This window comes from Drosophila serrata, unplaced genomic scaffold (assembly GCF_035046125.1).
Source record: "Drosophila serrata isolate PLE 108 unplaced genomic scaffold, ASM3504612v1 contig_347, whole genome shotgun sequence".
NCBI classification, from domain to species: domain Eukaryota; kingdom Metazoa; phylum Arthropoda; class Insecta; order Diptera; family Drosophilidae; genus Drosophila; species Drosophila serrata.
In genome coordinates, this window is record NW_028257245.1 from 2,945,074 (window position 1) to 2,971,965 (window position 26,892).

General features: G+C 35.1%; 6 protein-coding genes and 1 pseudogene across 8 annotated transcripts; 3 read left to right on the plus strand and 4 right to left on the minus strand.

Moving 5' to 3' along the window:
* Positions 1 to 612: 612 nt before the first annotated feature.
* Positions 613 to 2,873, minus strand: Tsp42El (Tetraspanin 42El). The gene is made up of 5 exons (XM_020959378.2): positions 2,536 to 2,873; positions 1,540 to 1,698; positions 1,309 to 1,464; positions 1,044 to 1,250; positions 613 to 978 (listed from the first exon to the last, which is right to left on the minus strand). Exons 1-5 carry the CDS (start codon positions 2,593 to 2,595, stop codon positions 907 to 909), a joined length of 654 nt encoding a protein of 217 aa, XP_020815037.2. The 5' UTR covers positions 2,596 to 2,873; the 3' UTR covers positions 613 to 906.
* Positions 2,874 to 4,837: 1,964 nt separating this feature from the next.
* Positions 4,838 to 7,846, minus strand: Tsp42Ek (Tetraspanin 42Ek). The gene is made up of 5 exons (XM_020959379.2): positions 7,404 to 7,846; positions 6,429 to 6,587; positions 6,205 to 6,366; positions 5,059 to 5,253; positions 4,838 to 4,999 (listed from the first exon to the last, which is right to left on the minus strand). Exons 1-5 carry the CDS (start codon positions 7,695 to 7,697, stop codon positions 4,928 to 4,930), a joined length of 882 nt encoding a protein of 293 aa, XP_020815038.2. The 5' UTR covers positions 7,698 to 7,846; the 3' UTR covers positions 4,838 to 4,927.
* Tsp42Ej (Tetraspanin 42Ej) lies at positions 7,684 to 10,445 on the minus strand. The gene is made up of 5 exons (XM_020959689.2): positions 10,255 to 10,445; positions 10,082 to 10,190; positions 9,032 to 9,193; positions 8,616 to 8,978; positions 7,684 to 7,875 (listed from the first exon to the last, which is right to left on the minus strand). Exons 2-5 carry the CDS (start codon positions 10,145 to 10,147, stop codon positions 7,783 to 7,785), a joined length of 684 nt encoding a protein of 227 aa, XP_020815348.1. The 5' UTR covers positions 10,148 to 10,190; positions 10,255 to 10,445; the 3' UTR covers positions 7,684 to 7,782.
* A 5,693-nt stretch (positions 10,446 to 16,138) lies between these two features.
* Positions 16,139 to 19,724, plus strand: LOC110189701 (uncharacterized). 2 transcript variants are annotated; one of them, XM_086838116.1, is made up of 5 exons: positions 16,139 to 17,690; positions 17,767 to 18,876; positions 18,934 to 19,086; positions 19,150 to 19,335; positions 19,398 to 19,724. In XM_086838116.1, exons 2-5 carry the CDS (start codon positions 18,811 to 18,813, stop codon positions 19,557 to 19,559), a joined length of 567 nt encoding a protein of 188 aa, XP_086694242.1. In that variant the 5' UTR covers positions 16,139 to 17,690; positions 17,767 to 18,810; the 3' UTR covers positions 19,560 to 19,724. The 2 variants fall into 2 exon arrangements, with proteins under 2 accessions (XP_086694242.1, XP_086694241.1); XM_086838115.1 differs by having other exon boundaries at positions 18,934 to 19,335.
* Positions 19,725 to 21,638: 1,914 nt separating this feature from the next.
* On the plus strand, positions 21,639 to 22,522 carry LOC110189705 (uncharacterized; annotated as a pseudogene). The gene is made up of 4 exons (XR_015272845.1): positions 21,639 to 21,830; positions 21,896 to 22,038; positions 22,086 to 22,281; positions 22,337 to 22,522. The product of XR_015272845.1 is annotated as an uncharacterized LOC110189705 (transcript).
* Positions 22,523 to 22,864: 342 nt separating this feature from the next.
* On the plus strand, positions 22,865 to 24,241 carry LOC147642845 (uncharacterized). Its single transcript, XM_086838504.1, has 5 exons — positions 22,865 to 22,883; positions 23,220 to 23,329; positions 23,388 to 23,540; positions 23,705 to 23,890; positions 23,953 to 24,241. The coding sequence occupies exons 1-5, from the start codon at positions 22,865 to 22,867 to the stop codon at positions 24,106 to 24,108; spliced, it is 624 nt and encodes a 207-aa protein (XP_086694630.1). The 3' UTR covers positions 24,109 to 24,241.
* Positions 24,242 to 25,411: 1,170 nt separating this feature from the next.
* On the minus strand, positions 25,412 to 26,653 carry LOC147642846 (uncharacterized). The gene is made up of 3 exons (XM_086838117.1): positions 26,005 to 26,653; positions 25,696 to 25,908; positions 25,412 to 25,636 (listed from the first exon to the last, which is right to left on the minus strand). Exons 1-3 carry the CDS (start codon positions 26,158 to 26,160, stop codon positions 25,511 to 25,513), a joined length of 495 nt encoding a protein of 164 aa, XP_086694243.1. The 5' UTR covers positions 26,161 to 26,653; the 3' UTR covers positions 25,412 to 25,510.
* Between the last annotated feature and the right edge of the window lie 239 nt (positions 26,654 to 26,892).

Here is a 26,892-nt window from a genome sequence, read left to right on the forward strand (position 1 = left end):
CAAGCCATCAGCACCCCCCACCCACACAGATATTTATGTACAGTAAATGCCCTAATTGATGAACACTTTTTGAACCCAATATCGATTCTTGAAAGACATGATATTTTTTATAAAATTAAATTAGGAAAGGGATTAAAGGCCAATTGAATAAGCTTAGGATCTTGTTGGTTCAGTGTATCGAGAGCGTACTGTTCCCACATTTTACATGTGTACATACGTAAATATACATGCACATGTATACATATGTGGTGAGGAGGCGTCATTTGGGGCTTAATTATGTTTGGGACTGGCTCTGGTTTGCTTTCTTATGCACACAGCAAACCAGAAGTCTGTCGTTTCAGCTATTGATTCAACGAGCTTTCCAATGGCCAACTTCCTCTAATAGAGAAAAACTTCTAAAAACTAAGTGCAATAGGTGTGTTTTGAAATAAAATTAATTTAAATTTGGATATAGCAGTGAAAGGTACAAAAAGAAAGTACAGAGTTGTTAGAGAGATTTTAAAAACCTAAAAAATGTGTACAAAATTAGGATTCAAAATTAATTTCGTAGTAAAAAATTATATTTACAAAGTGGAAACAATAATGAATTCCCTTCCAAGGAGTTTAATCGAATTGTTTTTTACTTAAATTTTATTTTCAACTCATTCAAAAAGCTAATCTAAGTATTCGTAAGAAACTGCACAAAACACATGTTTAATGTATGTAGTTCCAATTAAAATATTTCGAATGAAGGTACGACTTTCAAAACCAACTTGTGTTCATGAACGCTTAAGGCATCTTCGGTTGCTTGGCAAGTGGCTTCCACCCGCAATGTTTGGTGGATCTAACAGCAAGGTACATGGGTGACGCTGACGACTGACGCAGGTAGGAGTCGGAGAGATTGATTTGCTAGGCGGTAATTAGGCTCTAGTAGTTGTAGCGTCGCTGACGATTCGTGTAATGGATGGCCAAGACGACGGCCAGCAGAAGAATGACCACCTGCGGAGGAAAACAAGTGCAATTAGGTAAGTGCTTTTCGGGGAAAGGAAAGTAGAAAAACCAACATCGAAGCCAAGCAGACCCCACTCCAGGTAACTCGTGGTGGAGCCCTCGTCCGCAAAGGCTTCCTCCACCTTCTTGAGGCAACCGTCGGTGTAGAGATTCAGGGGATTCACACAGTTGAGCTCCTTGCAACAGCTGCTGGGCACCGTCTGGTTGTAGAAGTTGATGGACAGATAGTCTTGTGGACTATTGAGACCACAGCAGGCATACTGAAAGTAGAAAGGATTAACCGGATATCTGTCTGATGTGACCTAATCCTTAACTTACCGTCCTCTGAATGAGATCCATGCTACCGGGCTTGGTCTGTTCTTGGTTCCAATCATCCTCGACCTTCTGAGCTGCGTACTTCTTGAAGACATCTCGGGGATTGAGGATGATGAAGGCCACCATCAGCAGCAGCAACACCAGCAGCAGTGACACATACTGTGGGAAATTCGCAAATAGTTACTCATAACGTTGTTTCCCTTCGATTGCATCAGCAATCCGTAAGATACTTACCGTCCAGAGCATGCGCGGCGACTCGCGAACAGCGCCACAGCATCCGAAGAGTGAGATGATCAGGATAATGCCGCCCAAAACCAAAATTCCGATGGCGTACTCATCCGGCATCCCTCCCCAGCTGAGGCCGCCAAAGATAAGCACAAGAATTCCAAGTATCTGTCGGATTATCAGAGAAAATTGCACACAAAATAAAATATTGAATTTTTAATGATACCAAACAGGAGATAAGAAAGCCTGTACCTCTATCTAAAATATGTTTAAATATTGGGGGCGTTACCAATATACATAAATGCACGATATATAATTGGGTTCTGTTTTTTCTCCCACTTTGAAGTTTGTATTATGTGTTTTATCTTTGATAAAACATTCCTCAAGGGAAACATTCTGTGAAACTAATAAATAACTTCGACAAAGTATTAGCCAAAATGGTTCTTATCAAAATGAAATTCTTAATAAATCTAAGCTATTGAAAGCATTAGCAATTATTTTTAAAAGTTTCAACGTATATGTTGTTTCAAACCAAAATGAAAATCCAAATAAAGTTACTCTCCCGTGGCCTTCTGAAGGCCACAGAAAGTTTTGCTGCTCCCTCCCAACTTTTTTGTTTTCATCGCTATTGTCTCCGACTAATCCGGTTTGCATATTCCGCTCGTATTAGCTTTTTAAACGCTCGGCTTATACATATGTATATCGAAAGCCGCCTGCATGACGCATCTTGGCCGCTCTGGCGAAGCTCTCCTCTGGACGCGGGGAATGCAAAGCCACCACTGGCAATAGACGCTGGCTAACGATTCACACGAACAGCGCGAAGTGTAGTCAGAGCCAGCACGCACCGGAGATGATATCATCTTCTGGCCAGGTGGACGAGCACAGAGCGCCTTCAGGCCGCAGCGTTATTAGCTGGGGGCCACACATTACCAAATCATCATCATCATCATCCCAACTCTAAAACGCGCCATATGTGCGCCAAATCGAATTCGGTGCTCTACTTACCGCCCATAAGGCATTGAAGAGAAACAGCGAGTACTTAATGGTGCCCGTTGCGCAGCCCATTTTGTCGGTTTTCTATTAGTTTTTTGAATGCTGGCCTCTGGCGGGAATGCTGCAATCGAGACGCAGTGCAGCACGTGCAACAGTTCGGCGGCGGACCTTTCGAAAAGCGAGTGAATATCGGAATCGGATAACTAGAATCGGTGCAAGAGTGCGCACTGTTGCGGCTACGGTCACAGGGGAACTGAGCGCGCCACAAAACTCTCTGGCCCGGAATCCGATCCGATCCGAGGCGAGCGGGTCCGAAGCTCCGCCACATTTGCCGTCTAGCGGCGTTTGTTAGAGCAAACAAAAAACCCCACACGCACACACATTAGCATGCCGGTACAGTGGAGCCTATGATAGCGGGACTTAAAGCTCTGACAGTAATTCCGAGGACAAGGTCTAAAAAAAACAAAATACAGGCGGATTGTAGCTATTGATGAAAATTCTATGAAAATGTTAATAAATCATTGATGAATAATTGATTAAATGTTCATGATTTATTGATGAATAATCAATGAAAATGAATAAAGTGTCGCTGAATTTAGTGACGAAATATTGTGGAATAATAAATGAAATATTGATAACTTTTTGATAAATACTAGATGAAAATTTTAATTAATCGTTTATTGAATTTTTTCCATAAATGGTGATGAATTTTTAATATCTTTTAATTATTATTTATTTTGTCACTGATATAATATCATGAATTTTCTATAGGACGTCATGATGATTATAAATTATCACTAATTCTGTTAAGTTATTACTTATGAATGGTACTGCAGGATAGGATTTTAAAATCAATTACAAATCTTTTGAAAGTTTGTAAAGATTATTAACTAATAAGTTTAATTTATATTATTTATTTTATTTATATTCGAATATTTATCAAAAATATTGGTTTTAATATCCACAGCAATTTTAAGAGTATATTTAACTATTTGAAAGTTTTAAAAACTTTATATCTGAAACTTAAAACACAGTTGATTATAATTAGCTGCTCGTCGAGAATTATAGATTTCGTAACTTAACTAACTCAATTAAGAGAAAAGAGTATTAAATTTGATACCCTTTCTTTTAAATATTGTAGATGAGTTTTTATCTTCGCAGCAAATGTTAATACTGTCCGTGTGAAATCAATAGATAAGTCTAGTTTATTTACTTTCACCATAAGTCTCTCGATGTTTTACCACTTCTAGAACAATTCATATTAGAAAAATTCGTCAACATATAGTATCCACTGTACCCACATACACGGCCAGTGGGCAAACACAAAGAGCAAAGTCAAGAGGCAAAGGCAACAACATGCTCGCGTAAAAAACCAAAACCAGAGACCCAACTCTATGGCCGTTGTTGTCATTCGGAAGCCAAACAAACGGAAAGTGGGAGGGGGAGGGTCTGGGAGCACGGAGCTGGTTATGCCCCACAGAACCGAAGTTGTGGAGTAAGCTCCGCGGCAGCAAGCCCTGCGTAGCGCCATTCGCCAGATGTTTAACTGAGGGAGGGAGAGGGGAGTCAAGCCCCATCGCTCCCCCTTTCCAAGCAATTTACTCGCGATCGATCGTATTGATACCTTTGAGATTGATTCAGCTCGATGGCGTCAGACAATTGAGATTGAATGACGCCACCATCAGCAAAACGAGAGATTAGCTCAGAGAATCGTTGCTAATACAGTGCTTTATAAAAGTATGAATTATATATTGCATTTCTTGAGTTTTCAAACTATTACTTATCAAGCTATCGCCAAAATTAGCAAATCCAATATTAGTATTCAAAACATAAAATAATCAACAAATGAAAATAGAACAAAAATTAATACATACACATAAATAGATTATTTAACTCAGGTTGTTGCTTAAAGTACATAAATCAAGGCAAAACTATAGCAAGATCACGCACGGATCGATTTTGTGAGAAGAATCACAAATGATTCAGCTAAAGATCGGACTGCTTTATTTTCACTGGATATATATGTCAAGAGTGTCACAGAATTCAGACTTGGAAATTTCTAGTGTAATCTTAGAGAAAATTATCTTAATTTACTAGTCTTTTTACTTGGATTTTGTCCTTTACATTCAGAACTTGAAATATGGCAATCTTTTACTTTAACTTTTTTGAAAATAATAAAATCAAAAACAAAATAAAAAAAAATTATAATGTTTAATAACAACTTGAAAGATATTCATACCAGAACGGATTTAACCCGATTTCAGAGATATTGAGTTCAGTTAACTATTAAAAAAGCAAAAACTAAAGCTCGAAAGATGTTTAAACAATTTTTATTTAATAGTCCAAAAATTCACATCCCTTTGCTGTAAAATCAACTGTACAATATTAACAAAAGTCCAAAGTTTTAGTAATGGTAACGAATGCGCTGCTTGCGGAAACGTCCGACCAAGTAGAAGGCGGCAATGACCATCAGAGCCTGAAAGAAGACACTCCTGTTAGATCCTACCCTACATACAATTATTGATATAGACTCACGGTTATGCCCACTGCGATCCAGTTGGTGTCGTTGCTATAGTTAAAGAGCACCACAAAGCTTTGGGTGGACTTCTTGATGCATCCATCCAGGTAGTGGGGCTTCTGGGTGTTCTCATCGGGATAACAGCTGGCCGGAAGTGTAGAGCGTCCTATGGCCACATAGTCGTCGGCGCTGTTCCGTCCACAACATTGGTACTAGAAAGTAAATGGGGTGATAGGATAAAAAAATGCATCACTTAAGGGTTGAGGGTTTAATTGTTCAGGCTAGAAGCCCATAGGTAAAACTAAGTGATAACGATTTGGTCGTGTTTGTTTATGTTATATAAATATTTATAAGTTTATTTTATTCAAACAATATTTATCATGAAACCAAAACTTGCAAAACTGAAACTCGCTTAAACTATAAACTTCTGGATCGGACCCAAGAACTGTATATACATTTTTAGGATTTTAGTGGAAAGCCTGATATGACATATTCCATGGTAGACGCCCACAGTAACTAGTCGCTCAGTTCAGAGGGCACATACAGTAAAACCTTAAACGACTGTAAGACCTAGGTATCACATATCACCTCAACCAGCACTTCATCACCTTTGATCGAGATAATACCAGCAGTTGCGCTGGAAAGTGACAAGGGGCTTGGGAGTACAAGAAGAGGTACAAATTTCGTGTATAATAAACATGAAATATACTGATATTTCGATACCGCGAAATCCCTACTTCCTACATTAATTTATATTGTGCCTATCTGGGTGGTTACAATGACGAAATCTCTGGAATAGCTTGAGAGTAAGTATTGGAAGGGCGATATACATAACATATATAGCTATAACATTATAAACATTATAGCGCTACCCATATAAACAAAGACACTATTTGGGATCTCGCTTAAAAATCATTGTTCTTTAGGCGATTTTAACTAGTTTGTTAATTTTTATACCCTAAACCCACAGAGTAAAAGGTTTGTATAGCTCATGTATGCATTAGGTAAAGTCATAAATAACACCATATAATTTAATTTATGAAAATCTCAATTAGAAGATACAATATAGCCATACTTGAGGTGTACAACTCTAATCGTCCCTAAGCTAGCTTTCTTTTTAAGTTTTATTCCCATATTATTCATTGAATAGATTGCATACGCACCACTTTCTGTAAGATGTCCATGGCCCCGGGCTCCACCAGCTCCTGATCCCATTGCCTTTGAACCTCATCGGCGGCAAACTTCTCAATGTATTCTTCGCTGAACTTGAAGCCGAAGATGCCCAACAGGCTGATTACCAGTTGACCCAGCAGAAGGAAGCCGTACTAGAATATCAAGCAAACTTGGTTAACAGTAAACGAGGAAGAAGTTACTCTCATTTACTTACCGTTGCGGTCATGCACACATTCTCCTGGCAGATGCCACAGCATCCCAGGATGGAGGAGATAAAGATGATGCCTCCCAGGCCATAAAGGAACACGATGTACGCAAGGGGGGCCTTCGAGAGGGTGATCGTCGCAATGGCTATCAATGAAAGACCCAAGAGCTGGGGTCGAAGCAGAAGAGATTAGCTTTTGGACAATCGCAAGCGGTGTCAGTGACTCCAGGCGGGTGTTTTTTTATTATATTTTATTATTTATGTATTATACTACCTATCTTCTGCTAGGTATACACTCGTAAAGACGTTCAAGTTTCTAGAAGTTATATTAAATTTTTCCTTAAAATATATACAAGCCTACAAGTTTTAGTAAATACGCTTGAAATTATTAATATCTAATATTCAACATTAGCATTTAACTAGACTCCGATGAAATCACTTTATATATTTTGTTCTTTTTTTATTGCGTTTATATTACGAATTCCTCTGCTTATTAATAGCTAGGTTGCTAACCTCTACCGAATCCTAAGCCAAATCAATGGAATTTATTTAAGGAACAAGCTTGAAACAAGTTTCTGTGAATCAATACCAAAAGTCATAGTCTCTCTCTTCATGCTTCTGTGATAATACGTATAAAAAGGCTGCAACTTAGGCTAAGACCATAAAGTATTTTTCAATTAAACAAAGTGAATTCAATGATAGAAATTCAGAGGGGAAAAGCCATTGAAGTGCGCCAAATGGTTCGCATTTCTGACAAACGAGAAATATCATTAACGATGGCTGCCAAAACAACTTATCGGTTCTATAAAACCTGAATGGAACCCTGCATGTCAAGCCACTGCAAATGAATATGTACTTGAATTTTCGATTTGTGTATTTGTTTTTGCATATAATATAGCAAAAGCAAATGTATGTACATATATATTTTGATATATACCTGGATTTTTAATCAACCTTCAGTTGTAACTAATACAAATAACTCACCGCATACAGAGTGTTGAGGGTGTTGAGAAAACACTTGACACAACCGGAAGTACAGCCCATCTTGATTGGGAGATATATCCTTTCGCTCTTAAACTGAAATTCACAAAACTGGAAGCTATTGGCAGAACGAAGCAGCCTGATCGGAGTCCCAAATGCGAATGAATTCGGATAGCTAATGACCTCACTCTTCAGTTGCCGATCTTCGATTTTTGATGCCGAAGAATCGCTCTGTTCGCTGCCAATGCTGCCAGGTTCTTTGCGGAGAGATGAAACTGCGAGGTTCTCGTTTAGCATATGGAAAGTATTTATTCTCTAATGGCAAATTAGCTAATTTGGTTAACTTGTATTAGCAACATTAAGCGGGGATGTCCCTCGAGCATCACTCGTTGATGGGGGTCTCCTCATCCTTGATCTTGGTTTTGGCATACTTGCGAGCCTTGCCCAAATAGTAGGCTGTGAACAGGCCCATGAACTGGAATTAAAATTGGTTCAATATTATTTTTTTGTGGAATTTAAATTAACTTTCTTTTAAATCAATAAAATGTTAACAACACAATCTCTACCTTAGATAAGAAGTAGTAAAGCGACAATCGAGTGAGTGAAATTAAAATAATAATTCATTTTGTATAATTATGCTCAAATCTAAGAAAAAACCTAAAATTAAACAGACCGAAAGGCGGAAGAAAATGTTGCCTTGCGAAAGTAAATGTTGCCAACATAAATGTAAATGTTGCAGAAGTTCAAAGTATACAGAAAGTATATTATCTAATAACTCCAATGTTTATTATCAGATTTTATCTAAAATAAGTCTCAACAGCACGGTTACAATGTCTTATTTTATATCAATTACCGTTAATCCGATTTTCCTGATTAATGCTAATGATGATGATTTTTGAAATAGTCAATTTGTATGACAAATAGATGTAAATGTTGTAACCAACATTGGTAACGCCAACTTTTACAATCTCTGAGATCTGTAATTTTACACGGATGAACAGAGGAACAAATGGAGAGACGGACGGACAGACAAACATGGCTAAATCCTCGGCTTTCCGAAGTGAACTTTAGTTCTATTTGCAATTTCTTGTTCTATATTTAATATTCAACTTTTTTTAATAGTATATTATTGTTTTTCAAAGAATGGAATTCTTCAAAAAGGCTTCCCTAATTTTATATATATTTAATTCTAGTTGCACTCTGGGTCAAGCTCACCTCGAGGGCAATTATTGCCATGCAACTGTAGTAGTTAAGCTCCGCCTGCATCCTCAGGTTTCCGGCCGCTTTAGTGGCACATCCCTCCTCGTAGACATGTGTCGGCTTGGAGCAGTCAAAGGCGTAGCAGCAGCTGCTGGGCAGGGCGCCGTGCTCCTCCTTCAGGTAGTCCTGCGGTCCCTCCAGGCCACAGCAGCCGAAGAGGCTGTGCACCGGCTGCATCAGGTCATCGCTGTGCGTCTTCTGCTCGAACAGGTTGCGCATGCGCTCCTCGAACCTGCCCATCAGCTGCTCCCGCATTGCCGTGAAGGTGAAGAGATAGGAGCCAAGGGCGGCAATCACCAGGCCGCTGCACATCAGATACTAAAGCACCGTTGGTTAAGATACAGCGATACCATCTAAGCCTGTATACTCACGTATATGGAATACTTGTAGGACACCTTCAGGGCCACGTACATGCCCAGGAATGCGACTCCGAAGACGGCCACTCCGCAGATGGCAGCCGCATAGCTGCCGTAGACAGAAACAGCCGAGCCCCAGGTGACCACTCCGCAGGAGAAAAAGAACACATTACACGTCTGGAAGATAATTAATTACATATTAATATAAGGTATCCTTAGTAGTTATTAGTTATGGTGAAAATTAATGTAAAAGTTTACCTCCACGACAATAAATCTTAATTGAATAAATGATTTTACTAGATAATTTCAAAAAATGTATAATTAATTTTTTTTTTATTATTTTCTTATATTTTTGCCATCAATTTAGATTAATTTACTGCACATGAACTGTGTGCATAGAATATTTAAAACCAAACAGTGCGTTTACATGGTAATTCTGGAGGCTAAATAGAGACTTTTTTAGAGTTAAATGACAGCCATTAACTTAAGTCGTAGCGTAAATAGTACTTTCAGGAAACTATATTTAATATTTGTTTATAGATATTATTTAACGAATGCCTGTGCATGCCTAAAATGCATAAACAAAATACTAGCGCAATTTCCAAGCTTTAAGAAGCAACCTGACCTATTTGTGTGCCAGCTTACTAGTCCCTTTACTATTGGTATATTAACTAGTTAATTTATTTCAATGTCAACCTTTTAAGCCCATTGGTAAACAGCCAAATCGATTTGAATGCGGGGAAAAGCGTAAAACATTTTTCTTTTCATAAAATTGCGTTGCAAGAAGCCGACCGCCTGAATTATGTAAATTTATGAACAGGTTACAATTATATTATATGCATAAAAATATATTTTAAAGATTGCATCAATTTGTTAATAGACTTTAGCGGCACTTTTAGGCAAGAGCAAGTGACTTCCTCTCTTGGGCAAAGCACAGGCACCTTTTGCATATTATTGATTTTTCTGCTCTTTTTCGCAGCACCGCAGTGTTGTGCAAGCAGACACATTGTCGACCAGGCTAAGGGAATTGGGGAGAGGTCTGGGTCGAGGCCTATTTGCACTTACCACAATCAGAATGCAAGTGGCCAAGAGGCCATACTTCCAGGGAGTTACGGCCAATGACTTCTCCATGTTGCCACTGTGGAACTGGAAGCTGCGAACTGCGACCTACAAACTGGAAAAGGGAGAACCGAGTCACATGGATTCCCTCCTCGGATATGCTTCCTGTGTGTACTCACATCTCTGGTGACCAATTAACCGGAATTGCGATTCTCGCGGGTCTCGATTCGCTCGATTTACTCGATTCGCACTGAGCCTACACCCGTGGGTTGGGCATTGTTTACTGGCTTTGGTGGAGCTTCGGAGCCCTGAACTTGCCCCTCTGAGATTCCCGGGCCTGTGTGTGGATGCCACTAAAGCTGGCCAGAGACTGAGCCAAAAGGCGAGAGGTGCCAGGTGCCACCGCCACTCGCGGAATATTCACCACCGTCAGAGGTTTTTGAGAACTAACCCATCGCACAGTGGGCTGCCTAAGTGAAAAATATCGAAATTTCGATCGGAAACAGAAAGGGTAAAATTTGGTCTCTCCTGTATATTGAAAATATAGTACAATATAGTACAATTCTTTCAAATTGTTTGGCTCTTTTGGAATTGAGTGCCCCACTGTGCATTGGAAGCAAAACAAACATCAAACTATCAGCAGCGTGGCGACAATGACGCAGGCGCGGTTCAAATCGGAATACAGGGTGACTTTGTCAACAAAATGCTCTTCCACTTGATGTTAGCAAGGGTATACACTTTTTAAGTCAACGCTGGGCATTTATATTCATATCTCTCTCAAATGCACAAATTTAATTTTTCACATTTTACTTATCTCGAAAAGTCTACTTAAAAAATCATTACAGTATAATTCTCTTAATTTTCTTTATAGTTCTTTGTACTATTATTGTTTCAATCAAAATTTGTAAGGTAAAAGAGTATAAATTTTACACATTTTGATCAGATTTGCAAATTATCCCATTCCCAAAACTAGGTGCCACGGCAATAATTAGAAAAAATGTTTGATTTTCCTGTTTTCAATATATTTTCATCTTTTCTCATCCTTTATTAAGTATTATTTATGCATTATTTTAGAGTATTTTTATCTCATATATATAGTTTTCAGAGGAGCTTAAATATTTATGTATAAATATCCCATATATGTGCAGTGTATAAAAATTTCAGTCATTTTCAGTTTAGTTTGCAACGCAGTGAAGAAGGCACCTCCGACCATATAAAGTATATATATTCTTGATCAGCATCAACAGCCGAGTCGATCTAGCCATGTCCGACTGTCCGTTTCTATGCAACTAGTCTCTCAGTTTTGAAGCTATCTGTATAAATCTTTGCAGTTAGTCAGAACGGGCCGGATCAGACGACAATATCTTATAGCTGCTATAGGAATGATCGGAAAATTTTTCCAACAAAAATTATAGCAGTTTTAGTTTTCAACAGAATTTAATCAAATTTCAGATATAGCCACATCATATTATTCTAAAATTTTAAGTAAAATTTTATGAAAATCGGACTACTATATCATATAGCTCCCATAGGAACGATCGAGAAACTAAATCAATTAAAAATTATAACATTTTAATTTTTCAGCAGATTTTCATCAAATCAAAACTTTGTGCCAAATTTTATGAAAATCGAACGACTATAACATATAGTTGCCATCGTTAGATGTGGAGAAAAAATGCAAATCTGTGAATGTAAAACTGCAAATATAATATATATATAGGTGGATGAAATGAAAGCAGGTATTACTTCATTGTTTTTTAACATAAATATATTTAATTAATTTATATTGTATGGATTCCTAGTCATAGAAGTTCTATCTGCAAGGGTATATAAACTTCGCAGTGCCGAAGTTAGCTTCCTTTCTTGTTTTATAATAATTATGTTACGTTATTCAAATGTTACATTTCCACGTTGGCCTCTTAATAAAATCTTTCTTTGATATTTTAATCTATTACAAAACAGAGATCATCATAATTTACACTTACAGCTGAGACCTAAGAGGAACTTAATATAATTTTAAAATACTCAGTCGCACTGAATTGTCAAAAAATATACGTAGTTTTAAGAAAAAATATTTATTTAATTTTTATGTTTTTATTTTTATAATAATAATAATTGCATCCGAAAGCTAAATAAACCAATAAGGGCAGTTTCCGTACATAATGTAGTAAACTAGTACATGCGCCGCACAAAGTAATTAAAAAAGAAAATAAATAGTCATGAATAAGCAACCAAAATAGCTTTAAATTTCAGGGCCTATACTTATTCTAAAATGAAATTCTTTGGCATAAACCTTAAAAATTTCATCATAATCAATCGGAACCATCGGATATATGAAATGGTGGATAAAGCGATACTATATTTAGCTTCGAACCCATGGAAGTAGTTGACGAAGATATTGCGGATGTATGCCTGGCACTACCTCTAACTGGAAAACATATGTGAGTTTTCAACTGGACGGTTTTGGATTGGAAAAGTTATTTCCGGGAGTTGAACTTGTCACTTATATAATGATTTGCATGAAGGAAAAACTTTAACAAATTGAACCGTTGCAGGGCGACTCGATGCCCCACCCAGTTTCTTGCTAAAACCGGAAGAGACTTATTAGTTAAAGGATCACTTTCTGACACGATCTTGGGAATTCTTAAGTTGTTGTGCCCCAATAGTAAGCTTCAATATTATATGATACCAGAAAGTCCCCCCCCCCCACTTACAGCCCTTACGTAACTCAGCGAATATTACAAGTGAATCACAAAAGCATTAACTCAGTATATCAAGTATTTTACACTGATACATACAAATCCAAAAAAACGTCATAAAAGTATAATTTAGATACATTTCAACTATTTGCATTAATATGGCATTCTCTGGCATTAAGCGATATGAACTCAACCAAGATTATTCGGAGGCTATGGATGTGGATGTCGACGAAGCTGTGGATGTCGACGTTGATGCGGATGTCGACGTAGATGCAATTGCAATCAAGATACATTTCAACTTGTTGCCCTCGCGTCGTAATTTTAAAATAAAGGCTTTCTTTGGACATAAGCGAGCTGAACTCAAACAACATTATTCGGAGGCTATGGATGTGGATGTCGACGTTGATGCATATTTCGACGTATAATAATCTAAGCAATTGAGGCATTAAAACCCATTATTTGCTGGTATACCGAGAATAAATATATCTCGAATTATATAATTAATCTGTAAATTGTTAAAAGTTTATATAGAAACATGTATACACCTTAATATTGTCGTAAGTTTTAAGCAATTTAAATCTTTTTGAAATTTTAAAATCAAATAAAAGCAACAAATAACTGTTTGGCTATCATATTCAAATATATCTGAAATATTTGCATTCTTGGAACTTTAAACCTAAGTTTATATTTAAATTTTTACATTTAACAGCTGTTTCGGGGTTTCTAAATAAATTGTAATAAATTATATAATTTTCATCATTAAAATTCTTAAAGTTATCTAAACGTGCAGTCAAGTAAGACCCATCTTCTTCACAAATAAAAAAAACGAAATCTTGATTTAAGATATTTTGAATTCTTAATAAAATCTTATTGTATGTACGAAAAATCATCATTTAAGTACAAAAAGTCTTTATATCAGGCGAAAATTCTAGAAATGAGATTTTATACCCTTGCAGGGTATTACAATTTCAGTCAGAAGTTTGCAACGCACTGAAGGAGTCACCTCCGACCATATTCATGATCAGCATCAACAGTCGGGTCGATCTAGACATGTCGGTCTGTCCGTTTCTACGCTACTAGTCTCTCAGTTTTGTAACTATATGTATAAAACTTTGCAGTTAGTCTTCTATATACTCTCACTCGTATATATGTCGGAACGGACCGGATCAGACGACTATATCATATAGCTGCCATACGAACGATCGGAAAATGTTTACAAAAAAATTATAACTTCTTCATTTTTCAACAGATTTTCATCAAATTTGAGATATAGCCGTTTCATATTATTCTAAAATTTTGTGTAAAATTTTATGAAAATCGGACTAAAATATCATATAGCTCCCATAGGAACGATCGAGAAATTAATACAATTAAATTTATAACTTTTTTAGTTTTCAGCTGATTTTCATCAAATTTGAGATACAGCCATTTTATATAAGTCTTAAACTTTGTGCCAAATTTTATGAAAATAGGACAACTAAATCATATAGGTGCCATCGTTAGATGTGAAGAAAAAATGCAAATCTGTGAATGTAAAACTGCATATATAATATCTTTAGGTGAATGAAATGAAAGCAGGTATTACTTCATTGTTTTTTAACATAAATATATATAATTTATATTGTATGGATTCCTAGTCATAGAAGTTCTATCTGCAAGGGTATATAAACTTCGGCAGTGCCGAAGTTAGCTTCCTTTCTTGTTTTATAATAATTATGTTACGTTATTCAAATGTTACATTTCCACGTTGGCCTCTTAATAAAATCTTTCTTTGATATTTTAATCTATTACAAAACAGAGATCATCATAATTTACACTTACAGCTGAGACCTAAGAGGAACTTAATATAATTTTAAAATACTCAGTCGCACTGAATTGTCAAAAATATACGTAGTTTTAAGAAAAAATATTTATTTAATTTTTATGTTTTTATTTTTATAATAATAATAATTGCATCCGAAAGCTAAATAAACCAATAAGGGCAGTTTCCGTACATAATGTAGTAAACTAGTACATGCACCGCACAAAGTAATTAAAAAAGAAAATAAATAGTCATCAATAAGCAACCAAAATAGCTTTAAATTTCAGGGCCTATACTTATTCTAAAATGAAATTCTTTGGCATAAACCTTAAAAATTTCATCATAATCAATCGGAACCATCGGATATATGAAATGGTGGATAAAGCGATACTATATTTAGCTTCGAACCCATGGAAGTAGTTGACGAAGATATTGCGGATGTATGCCTGGCACTACCTCTAACTGGAAAACATATGTGAGTTTTCAACTGGACGGTTTTGGATTGGAAAAGTTATTTCCGGGAGTTGAACCTGTCACTTATATAATGATTTGCATGAAGGAAAAACTTTAACAAATTGAACCGTTGCAGGGCGACTCGATGCCCCACCCAGTTTCTTGCTAAAACCGGAAGAGACTTATTAGTTAAAGGATCACTTTCTGACACGATCTTGGGAATTCTTAAGTTGTTGTGCCCCAATAGTAAGCTTCAATATTATATGATACCAGAAAGTCCCCCCCCCCCCACTTACAGCCCTTACGTAACTCAGCGAATATTACAAGTGAATCACAAAAGCATTAACTCAGTATATCAAGTATTTTACACTGATACATACAAATCCAAAAAAACGTCATAAAAGTATAATTTAGATACATTTCAACTATTTGCATTAATATGGCATTCTCTGGCATTAAGCGATATGAACTCAACCAAGATTATTCGGAGGCTATGGATGTGGATGTCGACGAAGCTGTGGATGTCGACGTTGATGCGGATGTCGACGTAGATGCAATTGCAATCAAGATACATTTCAACTTGTTGCCCTCGCGTCGTAATTTTAAAATAAAGGCTTTCTTTGGACATAAGCGAGCTGAACTCAAACAACATTATTCGGAGGCTATGGATGTGGATGTCGACGTTGATGCATATTTCGACGTATAATAATCTAAGCAATTGAGGCATTAAAACCCATTATTTGCTGGTATACCGAGAATAAATATATCTCGAATTATATAATTAATCTGTAAATTGTTAAAAGTTTATATAGAAACATGTATACAGCTTAATATTGTCGTAAGTTTTAAGCAATTTAAATCTTTTTGAAATTTTAAAATCAAATAAAAGCAACAAATAACTGTTTGGCTATCATATTCAAATATATCTGAAATATTTGCATTCTTGGAACTATAAACCTAAGTTTATATTTAAATTTTAACATCCGGTATTGTTGGGAGCAGGCCGCTAGCGCCTAATTGTGCGCGCATGGGTGTATGGCTGCACTTGCTGCGCTCTTAGCTTTTCTCTTTTCTTATCTATTTCTCTCTCTCTTCTTCTTCTGTCGCCTTATATTTTAAGCTAAGCTACATTGTAAATGTTTTGATATATGTTAGTCATTCATTCGATCGGTATTTGCAGCTCCGACCAGAGAAGTGAAAACGAAAATATACACAGCATATAATAACCTATTCGTGCGTTATAATTATTGCTTAAGGGTGGCAAATTCGTTGTCTTCCCCATAAACATTTTGGTGACCCCGACGTGATTCTTTGGTTCGGAGCCGCAACCCGGTGTTCGTTGTTTAATATCGCTTAAACAAATCGCTTTGCTTCGCTGTCGCTTACTGGCATTCGGTCATAAGCACACAAGCAAACTCACACACATACCTTGTACATAACAAGCTGAGTGCATATAGCCGGCCGCTGATTTTCGGTTACATTGCGCTGTTAAACAAAAGCTGTGTTGTGCCAAACATTGTATACAAAGGTGGCTCGCGCTTAAGCGTCGTAAATAGCGCCTATTGATCTAATATATACCTATGCATATAAAGCATAGACGCGCGTGTGCCAAAACTCCTCTGTTGCGAGCCTGACAATTACAACAACATTATCGAGGTTCCGTTGCATCTCGGTGACGCTGATTAACCTCTGAATCTGCGCGGTGCAAAACTTAACGGGTTCCTATATACCGAAGCGGTCAGACATTTTCCCTTTATTAATTCTTTTCGCGTGATAAAATAAAGATGTCTAACACGGAAAACTCGGTTCAGCATCAAAATGAGCCGCCAAGTGACGTGGACTTCTACCGAGCCAAGGCCCAATCCCTTTTGCGGCAATTGAGCTCGATGAAGTATTATATAAACCCGGAGACTGTAGATCAGTTTGATAAATCTGATTTACTGGCGCGACTATTATATATTTGAGAAACAAGGCTGGAGAATTTATGCCTTGCCAAGCAATCTTAGACTCGGCGTCTCAGCTAAACTTTATAACTTCTTGCCTAGCAAACAAACTAAATTTGAATTATCGAAAGTCGAATACGCTAGTCTCTGGGATTGGTGAATCATCTTTGAATTCTGATAAGGCAGTCGACATTCTAGCGCAATCCCGGGATGCAAGCTATCGTGCCTCATTCTCCGCGGTTGTGACTGATATGTTAGTATCACTGATCCCCATTTCGATACAAACGCAGTATCATGGAAAATTCCGGAAAATATATCGCTCGCTGATCCTCACTTCAATCGATCAGATCGAATAGATCTCATAATTGGTGCTGCCCTCTTTTTTGAAATAATGGCTACGGGACAAATTCATTTGGATAGCGCGTTGCCAACTCTTCAGAACACCAAACTTGGTTGGATCGTGTCTGGAGGGCTGCCGAGTGCGTCTACTCCTCAGTCTGTCTTAGCTGCCGTCGTCAACGATCCTACTAATCATTCTGATGATGACACACTTGCTGCCGTAGGAAAGCCAGCTGCATTCTTGGCTACAAGAGCAATGCAACAGCTCCTTAACGACAGGAGATATTCGCATGCAGGATCACAAGCGTTGCTGACCACATTGGGGAAGAGTTATAATTATTGCTTAAGGGTGGCAAATTCGTTGTCTTCCCCATAAACAGGTATGCTTATATTTATTACTCTTTCATAAAAATTAATAAAATTATATTTAATAAACTATCTCCCATTCATTTTTAGATCTCTTCTATTGCGGCTAAAGCATTGTTTTAAAATCTTGTACAAGAAGTAAATAAAAGCTGTTTCGGGTTTTCTAAATAAATTGTAATACATTATATAATTTTCATCATTAAAATTCTTAAAGTTATCTAAACGTGCAGTCAAGTAAGACCCATCTTCTTCACAAATAAAAAAACGAAATCTTGATTTAAGATATTTTGAATTCTTAATAAAATCTATTGTATGTACGAAAAATCATCATTTAAGTACAAAAAGTCTTTATATCAGGCGAAAATTCTAGAAATAAGATTTTATACCCTTGCAGGGTATTATAATTTCAGTCAGAAGTTTGCAACGCACTTAAGGAGTCACCTCCGACCATATTCATGATCAGCATCAACAGTCGGGACGCTACTAGTCTCTCAGTTTTGTAACTATATGTATAAAACTTTGCAGTTAGTCTTCTATATACTCTCACTCGTATATATGTCGGAACGGACCGGATCAGACAACTATATCATATAGCTGCCATACGAACGATCGGAAAATGTTTACAAAAAAAATTATAACTTTTTCATTTTTCAACAGATTTTCATCAAATTTGAGATATAGCCATTTCATATTATTCTTAAATTTTTTTTTAATTTTATTAAAATCTAACAAGTAGAAACGATCGTTACATATAGAATATGTGAATGTAAAAGTGTAATTATTATAATAACTATAGGTGAGTGAAATGAAAGCAGGCATTACTTCATTGTTTTTTTAAACATTGATATATACAACATAAATTATATTATAAATTATATATAAATTCCTCCTGATCGAAGTTCTATCTGCAAGGGTATATAAACTTTGGGGTATCAAGTTAGCTTTCTTGCTTGTTTTTTTATAATATACTAAAATTGGTAATGTGATCAGAAGCGTGATCCACTCACCTCATCCATAATAAACATGGCTTAACATTTATATTTTCTATTATTTGAATAATTGCAAAATAATTGAAAACATGCTCTGCTTGGTAAACACTAATTTTGACCCCATCACTTTATCAGAAGCGATCGAATGGCTTACTACATAGGAAAAGTGTTGGTACTACTGCTGTGCCTGCATTGTGTAATAGAGTTGCAAGTGAGTACATATTGTGAGTACATTTTGACCTCAAATTAAGGATATTACAATGTGCAGGGAGTGTTCTTAACATTTACAAATGTGACATGTGAGGTAAAGGACATCAGCATTGGAGTTGTTGATTATTGTGATATGAAGACTCTGAGAAAGAACAAAAACAGCTATATATTGCGTTATAATTTAAATAAGCCTATGATGAATAATATTTGGGTAAATATCGATATTACGGTGGATCGATTTGAAAGAAATTATATTTTTAATATTTCCTTGCAGATATTGATAAGGCTAATGAAAAGAAGCAGTGAAAGCAATAATGACGTCTCCCAATGGCAGCCCTACCTATATCCCATAAATTTCGAACTGTGCCGTGTATTAAAAACCCGATACAACCACGTGGCAAAAATGGCTGTGGACCTCATAGATGGACACTCGAATTTCAACCATAGTTGCCCGTATTTGGTTAGTTAAAAGTAACTAAATTCTTTGATCGTTTTCCCACTGTTTCTTCTCTTTTTGGAAAGGAGAAATATATTGTTATCGAAGACATCACAAATACAGAAGTTTCCACGAGGCTGCGTGGCATCCCAATGGCCAAAGGATTCTACGTCATGTACCTCATTTGGATCAGGGAAAACAAAACGCTAACTCAAACCAACTTCTACTTTGAGGTTTTAAGTTCGTAACGTCGAAAAAAAAAATCAAGTTTAATATCCGATTAATGGAATATGTAAAGAGACCAACTTTAGAAAGAATTTGCGATTTAAAATACTATCGTATGCTTAATGTAAATCATTTGGATGTACATAAGTAAAATTATAATATTCAATAAACTGTATCCCCAAAAAAAATATTCTTTTTGCAGAAGCAAGCCAAAAAGGATTTCGAAAGTCAACGGTTATAGAAAAAGGCAATAAGTAAATAATAAATGCATCTACAATGTAATATTTACACATAATTTGTTTTGTCTTAAGTTTAATGCTATTCAAATTCAATATTTTTTTTAGCTACACTCTCATAAATTACTTAATTAATATTTAAAAAGATTTGCTTTGGTATCGATGAAGGCTTTCAATTGGCTGGAATTGAGTTCATTAAGCTATATCCAAAATAAACAGACATATTTTCTGTTTCTTTTAATATTGTCCTACATAAGAACCGTTATTATACCCTTGCAGGGTATTATAATTTCAGTCAAAAGTGAAGGAGGCACCTCCGACCATATAAAGTGCATATATTCTTGATCAGGAACAACAGCCGAGTCGATCTAGCCATGTCCGCCTGTCCGTCTGTCCGTTTCTACGCAAACTATTTTCTCAGTTTTTAAGCTATCTGAATGAAACTTTGTACTTAGCCTTCTATATACTTTCACTCATATATGTATATGTCGGAACGGGCCGGATCGGACGACTAAATCATATAGCTGCCATAGGAATGATCGGAAAATTAAAAAAAAAAAAAAAATTAACATTTTTAGTTTTCAGCAGAATTTATCAAATTTGAGATATGGCCATTTTATATTATTCTAAAATTTTGTGTAAAATTTTATGAACATCTGACAACTATATCATATAGGTGTCATACAAACGATCGTTTGATGTAGAGGAAAAAAGCAAATCTGTGAATGTAAAACTGCAAATATAATATGTATAGGTGAATAAAATGAAAGCAGGTTTTACTTCATTGTTTTTTAACATCAATATATATAATTTATATTGTATATGGTATATAAACTTCGGCCTGCCGAAGTTAGCTTCCTTTCTTGTTTTTTTTTGTTTGTTTCTGAATAAAACAATTTATGCGATAAAAAATTTCATGGAAATCTGACAACAACAAGAATAATAACTAAAAGAAGTTTGGCTGTAAAAATAATTGTAAATTTGTGTAATTTCTCTTGACCACCCTTGAATATATGTATATATATGTCATATATTTATATATATAATGTTTAAAACAGGTCATTTCTGGTTAATTCTTATTTTATTGTCCCATTGTTTATTTCGAAATCGTTTCTATGGGAGCTACTAACGATGTTTACCTAGACACAATTAAAGAAGAATTAACCGGAAATTACCTGTTTTAAACATTTACGGTTATGGTTCGATACATATATTTTTAGTTTGACAATTTTATTTAATGGGTTATCATTAAAATGTATGCAAAAAATTGACTTTTGAACCCATATGCATATTTTCAAATCGAGGCTGCAGCAGTAGACAAATGATCAATTTAAGGTTTCATTTGAGAAAATTTAAGTTTATAATAATAAAACATTTTAAGCTAAACTCTAGATGAATATTTTTTACAATTGGTTAGATTAAAATATATTTACTATTTTTCATGGAGATACTGCTGGTACCTGCATTAACAAAAACTCTTCTAATGTTATTTACTATATTATTTAATTTATTGTTAAAACTTATCTCATCTTAAGTTTGTTTAAACCAGGTTTATGTGTATTTTGTTTTATAGAAACCTATGTTCGTTTTGCTTATCTTTACTGGTTTTTATACGCTTAATGCAACATAAAGAAGATAATTACGCAGAAGAGTATTTGAAGGATCATTCGACATTAAAGTGAATTAATTACTAAACTATTATTACTATATTTTTCCAAATCTAAAAGTATTACTTACAAGTGACTCCTGGTTGACTTTTTAGTAATTTAACAATATTTTCCTACAGTTTGGAGTATGTCCCTTGTGTTTTTAATAATTGTAGGAGCTAATACATAGTCAATAAAATACTTTAACACAAATACATACTTTAAATTCGTCTCTGATTATTTATTAATGCGTTTGGGCGCAAATATATATCGTTGCAATTATGCGAATTTCGGGTCAAATAGTCAATATTGATTTGTATTATATCACTTTAGAAGTGACAACCAAATGGGTAACTTGGTCGGGAAATTATTGGGAATATTATTATGCATTCACTGTGTGACAAAGCTGCATGTAAGTACATATGTGAGTTAGGGAATATGCTGAACTGAACTTCAGGATACTTCGATACTATTCAGGGATTATTAATGCGATTCACGGACGTGACCAGTGAAAGCAAGGATCTTAGCATGGGAAAGGTAGAGTACTGTGAAGTGAAGTCCCTTTGAAAGAACAAAAACAGCATCAGAGTGTGCTACAGCATGCTCTTACCGGTCTTCAACCTGTATGGAAATCCTTTCTAATTAAAAATTAAATTGATTTCCACATCTCTTTGTTGTTTCATTTGCAGCTGATGACGAGGGGCAGTCAAAGTAGCAATGAAACTTCCAACTGGCAACCCTTCCTGTACGCCATGAACATTGACATGTGCCGCTTCTGGAAGAACCGCTATAACCACCTGGCCAGGATGGTCTTGGAACTCATAGAGGGGCACTCGAACCTTAACCACAGTTGCCCCTATGCGGTCCGTATTGGACTTACTAAATGAAGGCTTCATTTTATTAGAAAGTTTCTTTCAGTAGGAAAAATCCATCGATGACTTGAGCAACATCGAAGTTTCCAGCAGATTTCATGGCATGCCAATGGCCAAGGGCCTCTATTCCTTGTTCACCAGATGATCAACACAAAACCAAACGCGTGCTCAAACAAACTTTTACTTTTAAAACTCTCTTTTAAACTCTTTATATTCTTGTGGAGGTGACCTCTAAATTTTAGAAAAATGAGATAATAACAAGAAAGGTATCTAGCTTCGGGCCACTTAATTCTGACGTTAATAATTAATACAATATAAATAACATATATTTATGTTAAAAACTTCGAAGTAATATGTTGACTAATTTTGTTAGTGTTGTTAAAGTTAACGATTTAACATTTATATGGAAGCTATTTGACATAGTCATCAAATTTTTATAAAATAAAATTGGAATTTCTGAAATTATTAAAAATGGCTATAAACAGTTGCATATTAAATAGCCCCTATTTTCAAGGTTAGATTAGGTACTAAAAATTTAATTATGTTTAAGAAATTTAAGATAAATAAAATTAAAATGAATTTAAATAATATCGGTTAGTATTTAAAGGAGTTTCTGACGTGTTTTTTACTTTCTTTTTTTTCTGACCAGCAATCGTACTTTCAAATACGGGTATTTTGGCAGTCATGCGGATGTGTAGTATGTATCAAATGAATATAATGGAATAAAGTGAATAAGGTATTTTTAGGCAGATTTTTAGCATTATGATATTTACCTGATTTAACCAACTTCGCTTTTTCACTTTTTTTATATTTATAAAATTCTATGCTATATAAACTGTGATCCCCTCATGCGATTAAATGAAAACATTTGAATTTGGCATTATTTAAATAATTGAAACTAAGCTATGCATGAATAATTTCGACACCAGGTAAATTACAATATGGGATCAATCACTTCATCAGTAGCGATCAAATGGCTTACTTTATGGGGAAACTTTTGGGACTTTTTCTCTACCTGCACTGTGTAATAGAGTTACAAGTGAGTACATCAGTTAAGGATTATTTTGACCCCAACTTCAGAATATTACAATCTGCAGGGAATGAACATTAAATTTTCAAACTTGACATGTGAGGTGAAAGACATCAGCATTGCAGTTGTGGATTATTGTGAAATGAAAACTCTAAGCAAAAAAAACAACAGCTATATATTGCGTTATAACTTAAACAAGCCCATGATGAATAATATTTGGGTAAAGTATGGAAAGTATGGTGGATCGATTTGATAGAAACATTCTTTGGAAATCTCGGAAATTTATAAAAATAGATGAATCATTTCTGAGGCTTAATAATAATAGAAACGATCCACTTAAAAGCTTCTCAAATTGGCCAAGTTAATTATAGTATTTTCTTGCAGTTATGGATGAGGCTAATGAAACGAAGCACTGAAAGCAATAACGGCGTCTCCCTATGGCAGCCCTACCTATATTCGATCAATTTTGAACTGTGCCGTGTCTTAAAAAACCGATACAACCACGTTGCAAAAATGGCTGTGGACCTCATAAAGGAACACTCGAACCTCAACCACAGTTGCCCGTATCTGGTTTGTTTAAATTACCTAAATTATAGGATCGTTTTCTCACTGATTCTGTTCTTATTCGAAAGGAGAATTATCTTGCCATCAATGACATCACAAATACAGAAGTTTCCGCAAATCTGCATGGCATCCCAATGGCCAAAGGACTATTTTCCCTGTACACCAAATGGATCAGGGAAAACAAAACACAAGTTCAGACAAACTTCTACTTCGAGGTTTTGTAATTAATAAAGATACTTATCCAGTTTCTTGGGTACTACTTTCTTTTCGGTACCTGTTTTTTTCTTCTCTTCTTCTCCATAGAAAAAAGGTTAATATTTAAAATACTTTCCGCCTCCAATGTATTGTATGTTTCTTAAAAATATTTGGATATTTAAATTTATAACAATAAATAACGGTAATCTTTACAAAAAAAAAATTACATTTCGTTTCGCCTGTTAGTATATGGGCAATTCTCTGGTGTCGAATGCGACATTCGTACGCATTCAAACTAAAAAACACATGTGCCAAGACTTTATTTTAATTTTATAAAAATAGAAACGTATAGCTCTTGGTTAGCACTATAATTGGTGCTACGGTCGATTTTGAACCCTTGTTTGTTTTCAAGATATTCAGTAAAATGTACTGCGTTCGCATGCGACAAAAATAGAAGTTACATTTGCAAAAAACCAGTTTAAGCTCTGATTTCAGCGAAACGTAATGAATAATTGTAGTACGATAAATTTTTTATGAATTACGCAATGAATTCTCTTAATAATGTATTTTGTATGATTTAAAAATATTAAGTTGTTATTTTTTAAATTCAATTTTAGTCCCGGTCGCACGCGACATTTTGTAAAGCGATAATTTAAATTAAAACTGTACGACTATTGGTAATCGCATATGTCCTTTTGCATTTTATATTGACTCTTTGGGTTTATGTCATATTAGAAACCAAAAGTCAAAGCAAAATGCTTCGGTTTAAGAGATTGGCATCAGAACACAACATGCCATTTTTTATGCCTTTTTTTATTATTTGCGTTTGCGCGTGTTTGACATAGATTTTTTTTTTAACTTATTTAAAAAAATGAAAAATTCTCTTAGTCTTGATCATCCTGACCAATTTTTTATGTAATCATGTTAAAAATACTCGTTTTTAAGCAATTTTAAGTTTTTGTCCGCGGTGGACCTTTCTGGATAATTGCCCATATATAAATTTTTTAATGTCAATTACTCATTTTCCAAGAAATATTTTCATAAAATAAATATATAGTATAATAAATAAATAAAAAAAAAACACTTTGAACCACATGCATATTTTAAAATTTAAGGCACCAGCCGCATGATCTATTCATGCGTTCACTTGAGAACTTTTAAGTGTATAATTATAAAATATTTGAAACTTAGCTACGCATGAATAAGTTTAAAAACCTGTTCCATATCGATTTCGATTAAAAAGTAGTAAAATGGTAATTTCTTGGGGTACCAGCCTACATTATGAAAACTCTACTTATGGTAGATAATGTTTGTAATGTTTAAAAAACTTCATTTTTAGTTCGTTTAGGTAAATTAATTTTTAAATTGTAATTAAAGTTTTATATTTAAACGTTTTATTATTTTCAAGCTCGTAATAATACGTTTAAAAACTTAACTATTAACAACACCGGATGGTAATGGAACATTATTTGGCACTGAACCTGGAATTGGATCCTCAGTCAACTGGAACTCCTTAATGCTCTTGTACAGCAGGAAAGCAAAACACACTCCTACGCCCTGATGGAAGAAATAAACATTAAGAAAATCCATAAAAAGTTCGGGGCGATGCAATTAACCTCCACTACGATGATTAGACATCCAACTTTTTTTATCACATCCAACCAGTGCATCCAGATCTCCATCTCGGATAAGTATGCCGGGTCAGGAACAAGTATAGGTTGAAAAGCTGAGGCCCTGCGAATTTTCTCTTTAATTTCCTTCTTCGTTTCTGAGGCTATACTTATTAAATATATTTGAAACCGGATCATCAGTATTAGGGCACCCAAGTACTGGAAATAAATTTAAAAATATCACAATTATTTTTAAAAATTAAAAATACTTTGATGTACTTAAAATATATACTATGTATAAATGTATATACTTACAATGAGGAGGCTAATGGGAGCCTCACGGATGGCTGCTAGGAAGCCGAAGGTCGCCATAATAATGGTACCAAGCCCAAGGACGATAAAGAAGCCTCCAGAGAAGTTTTCAACCGTTGTGGGGGAGTTTAAAAAGGAAATGCCATATGCGATCAGCATAAATCCAAGCACCTGCGTAAATCACAAACAAATTGGAAAGTTATTTTTCGACGGACTTAAAGTGTATTCAAAATGTGATTATGTTAAATAGAATTGATATAGTAAAATTAACCCAATTTAATTTTGACACATTCAATTACAAATAAACAGCTCATAAAGGTTTCATTTTCCTTAGCTCAAAAGAAAGCCACGAATTGTTTGTTTCCTAATATTATTGAAATAAAATATAGGATATCGTATTAAATTAACGTAAACTAAAAAGAAAACGATCTTAAAAGTGTAGTTATTTAAAACCTATTTCAGTTTTTATGATCTTGACTCAATCTTTATCTTAAAATTTAAATTACTCAAGTTGAGAAAGCATATTTCTCAGTATATATTTAATCCCAAAACGATCATTTAAGCTGTTTTATTTTCGGTTCGTTATCTGAAATAAATTCTGCCAACTAGCCAATCATTGCTATTTAGCTTTAAATTAAAACAAGAAAGGAAGCTAACTTCGGCACACCGAAGTTTATATACCCTTGCAGATAGAACTTTTATGAATTGGAATCTATACAATATAAATTTTATATATTTGTGTTAAAAACAATGAAGTAATACCTGCTTTCATTTCATTCACCTATACATATTATATTTGCAGTTTTACATTCACAGATTTGCATTTTTCCTCTACATCAAACGATCGGTTGTATGGCACCTATATGATATAGTCGTCCGATTTTCATGAAA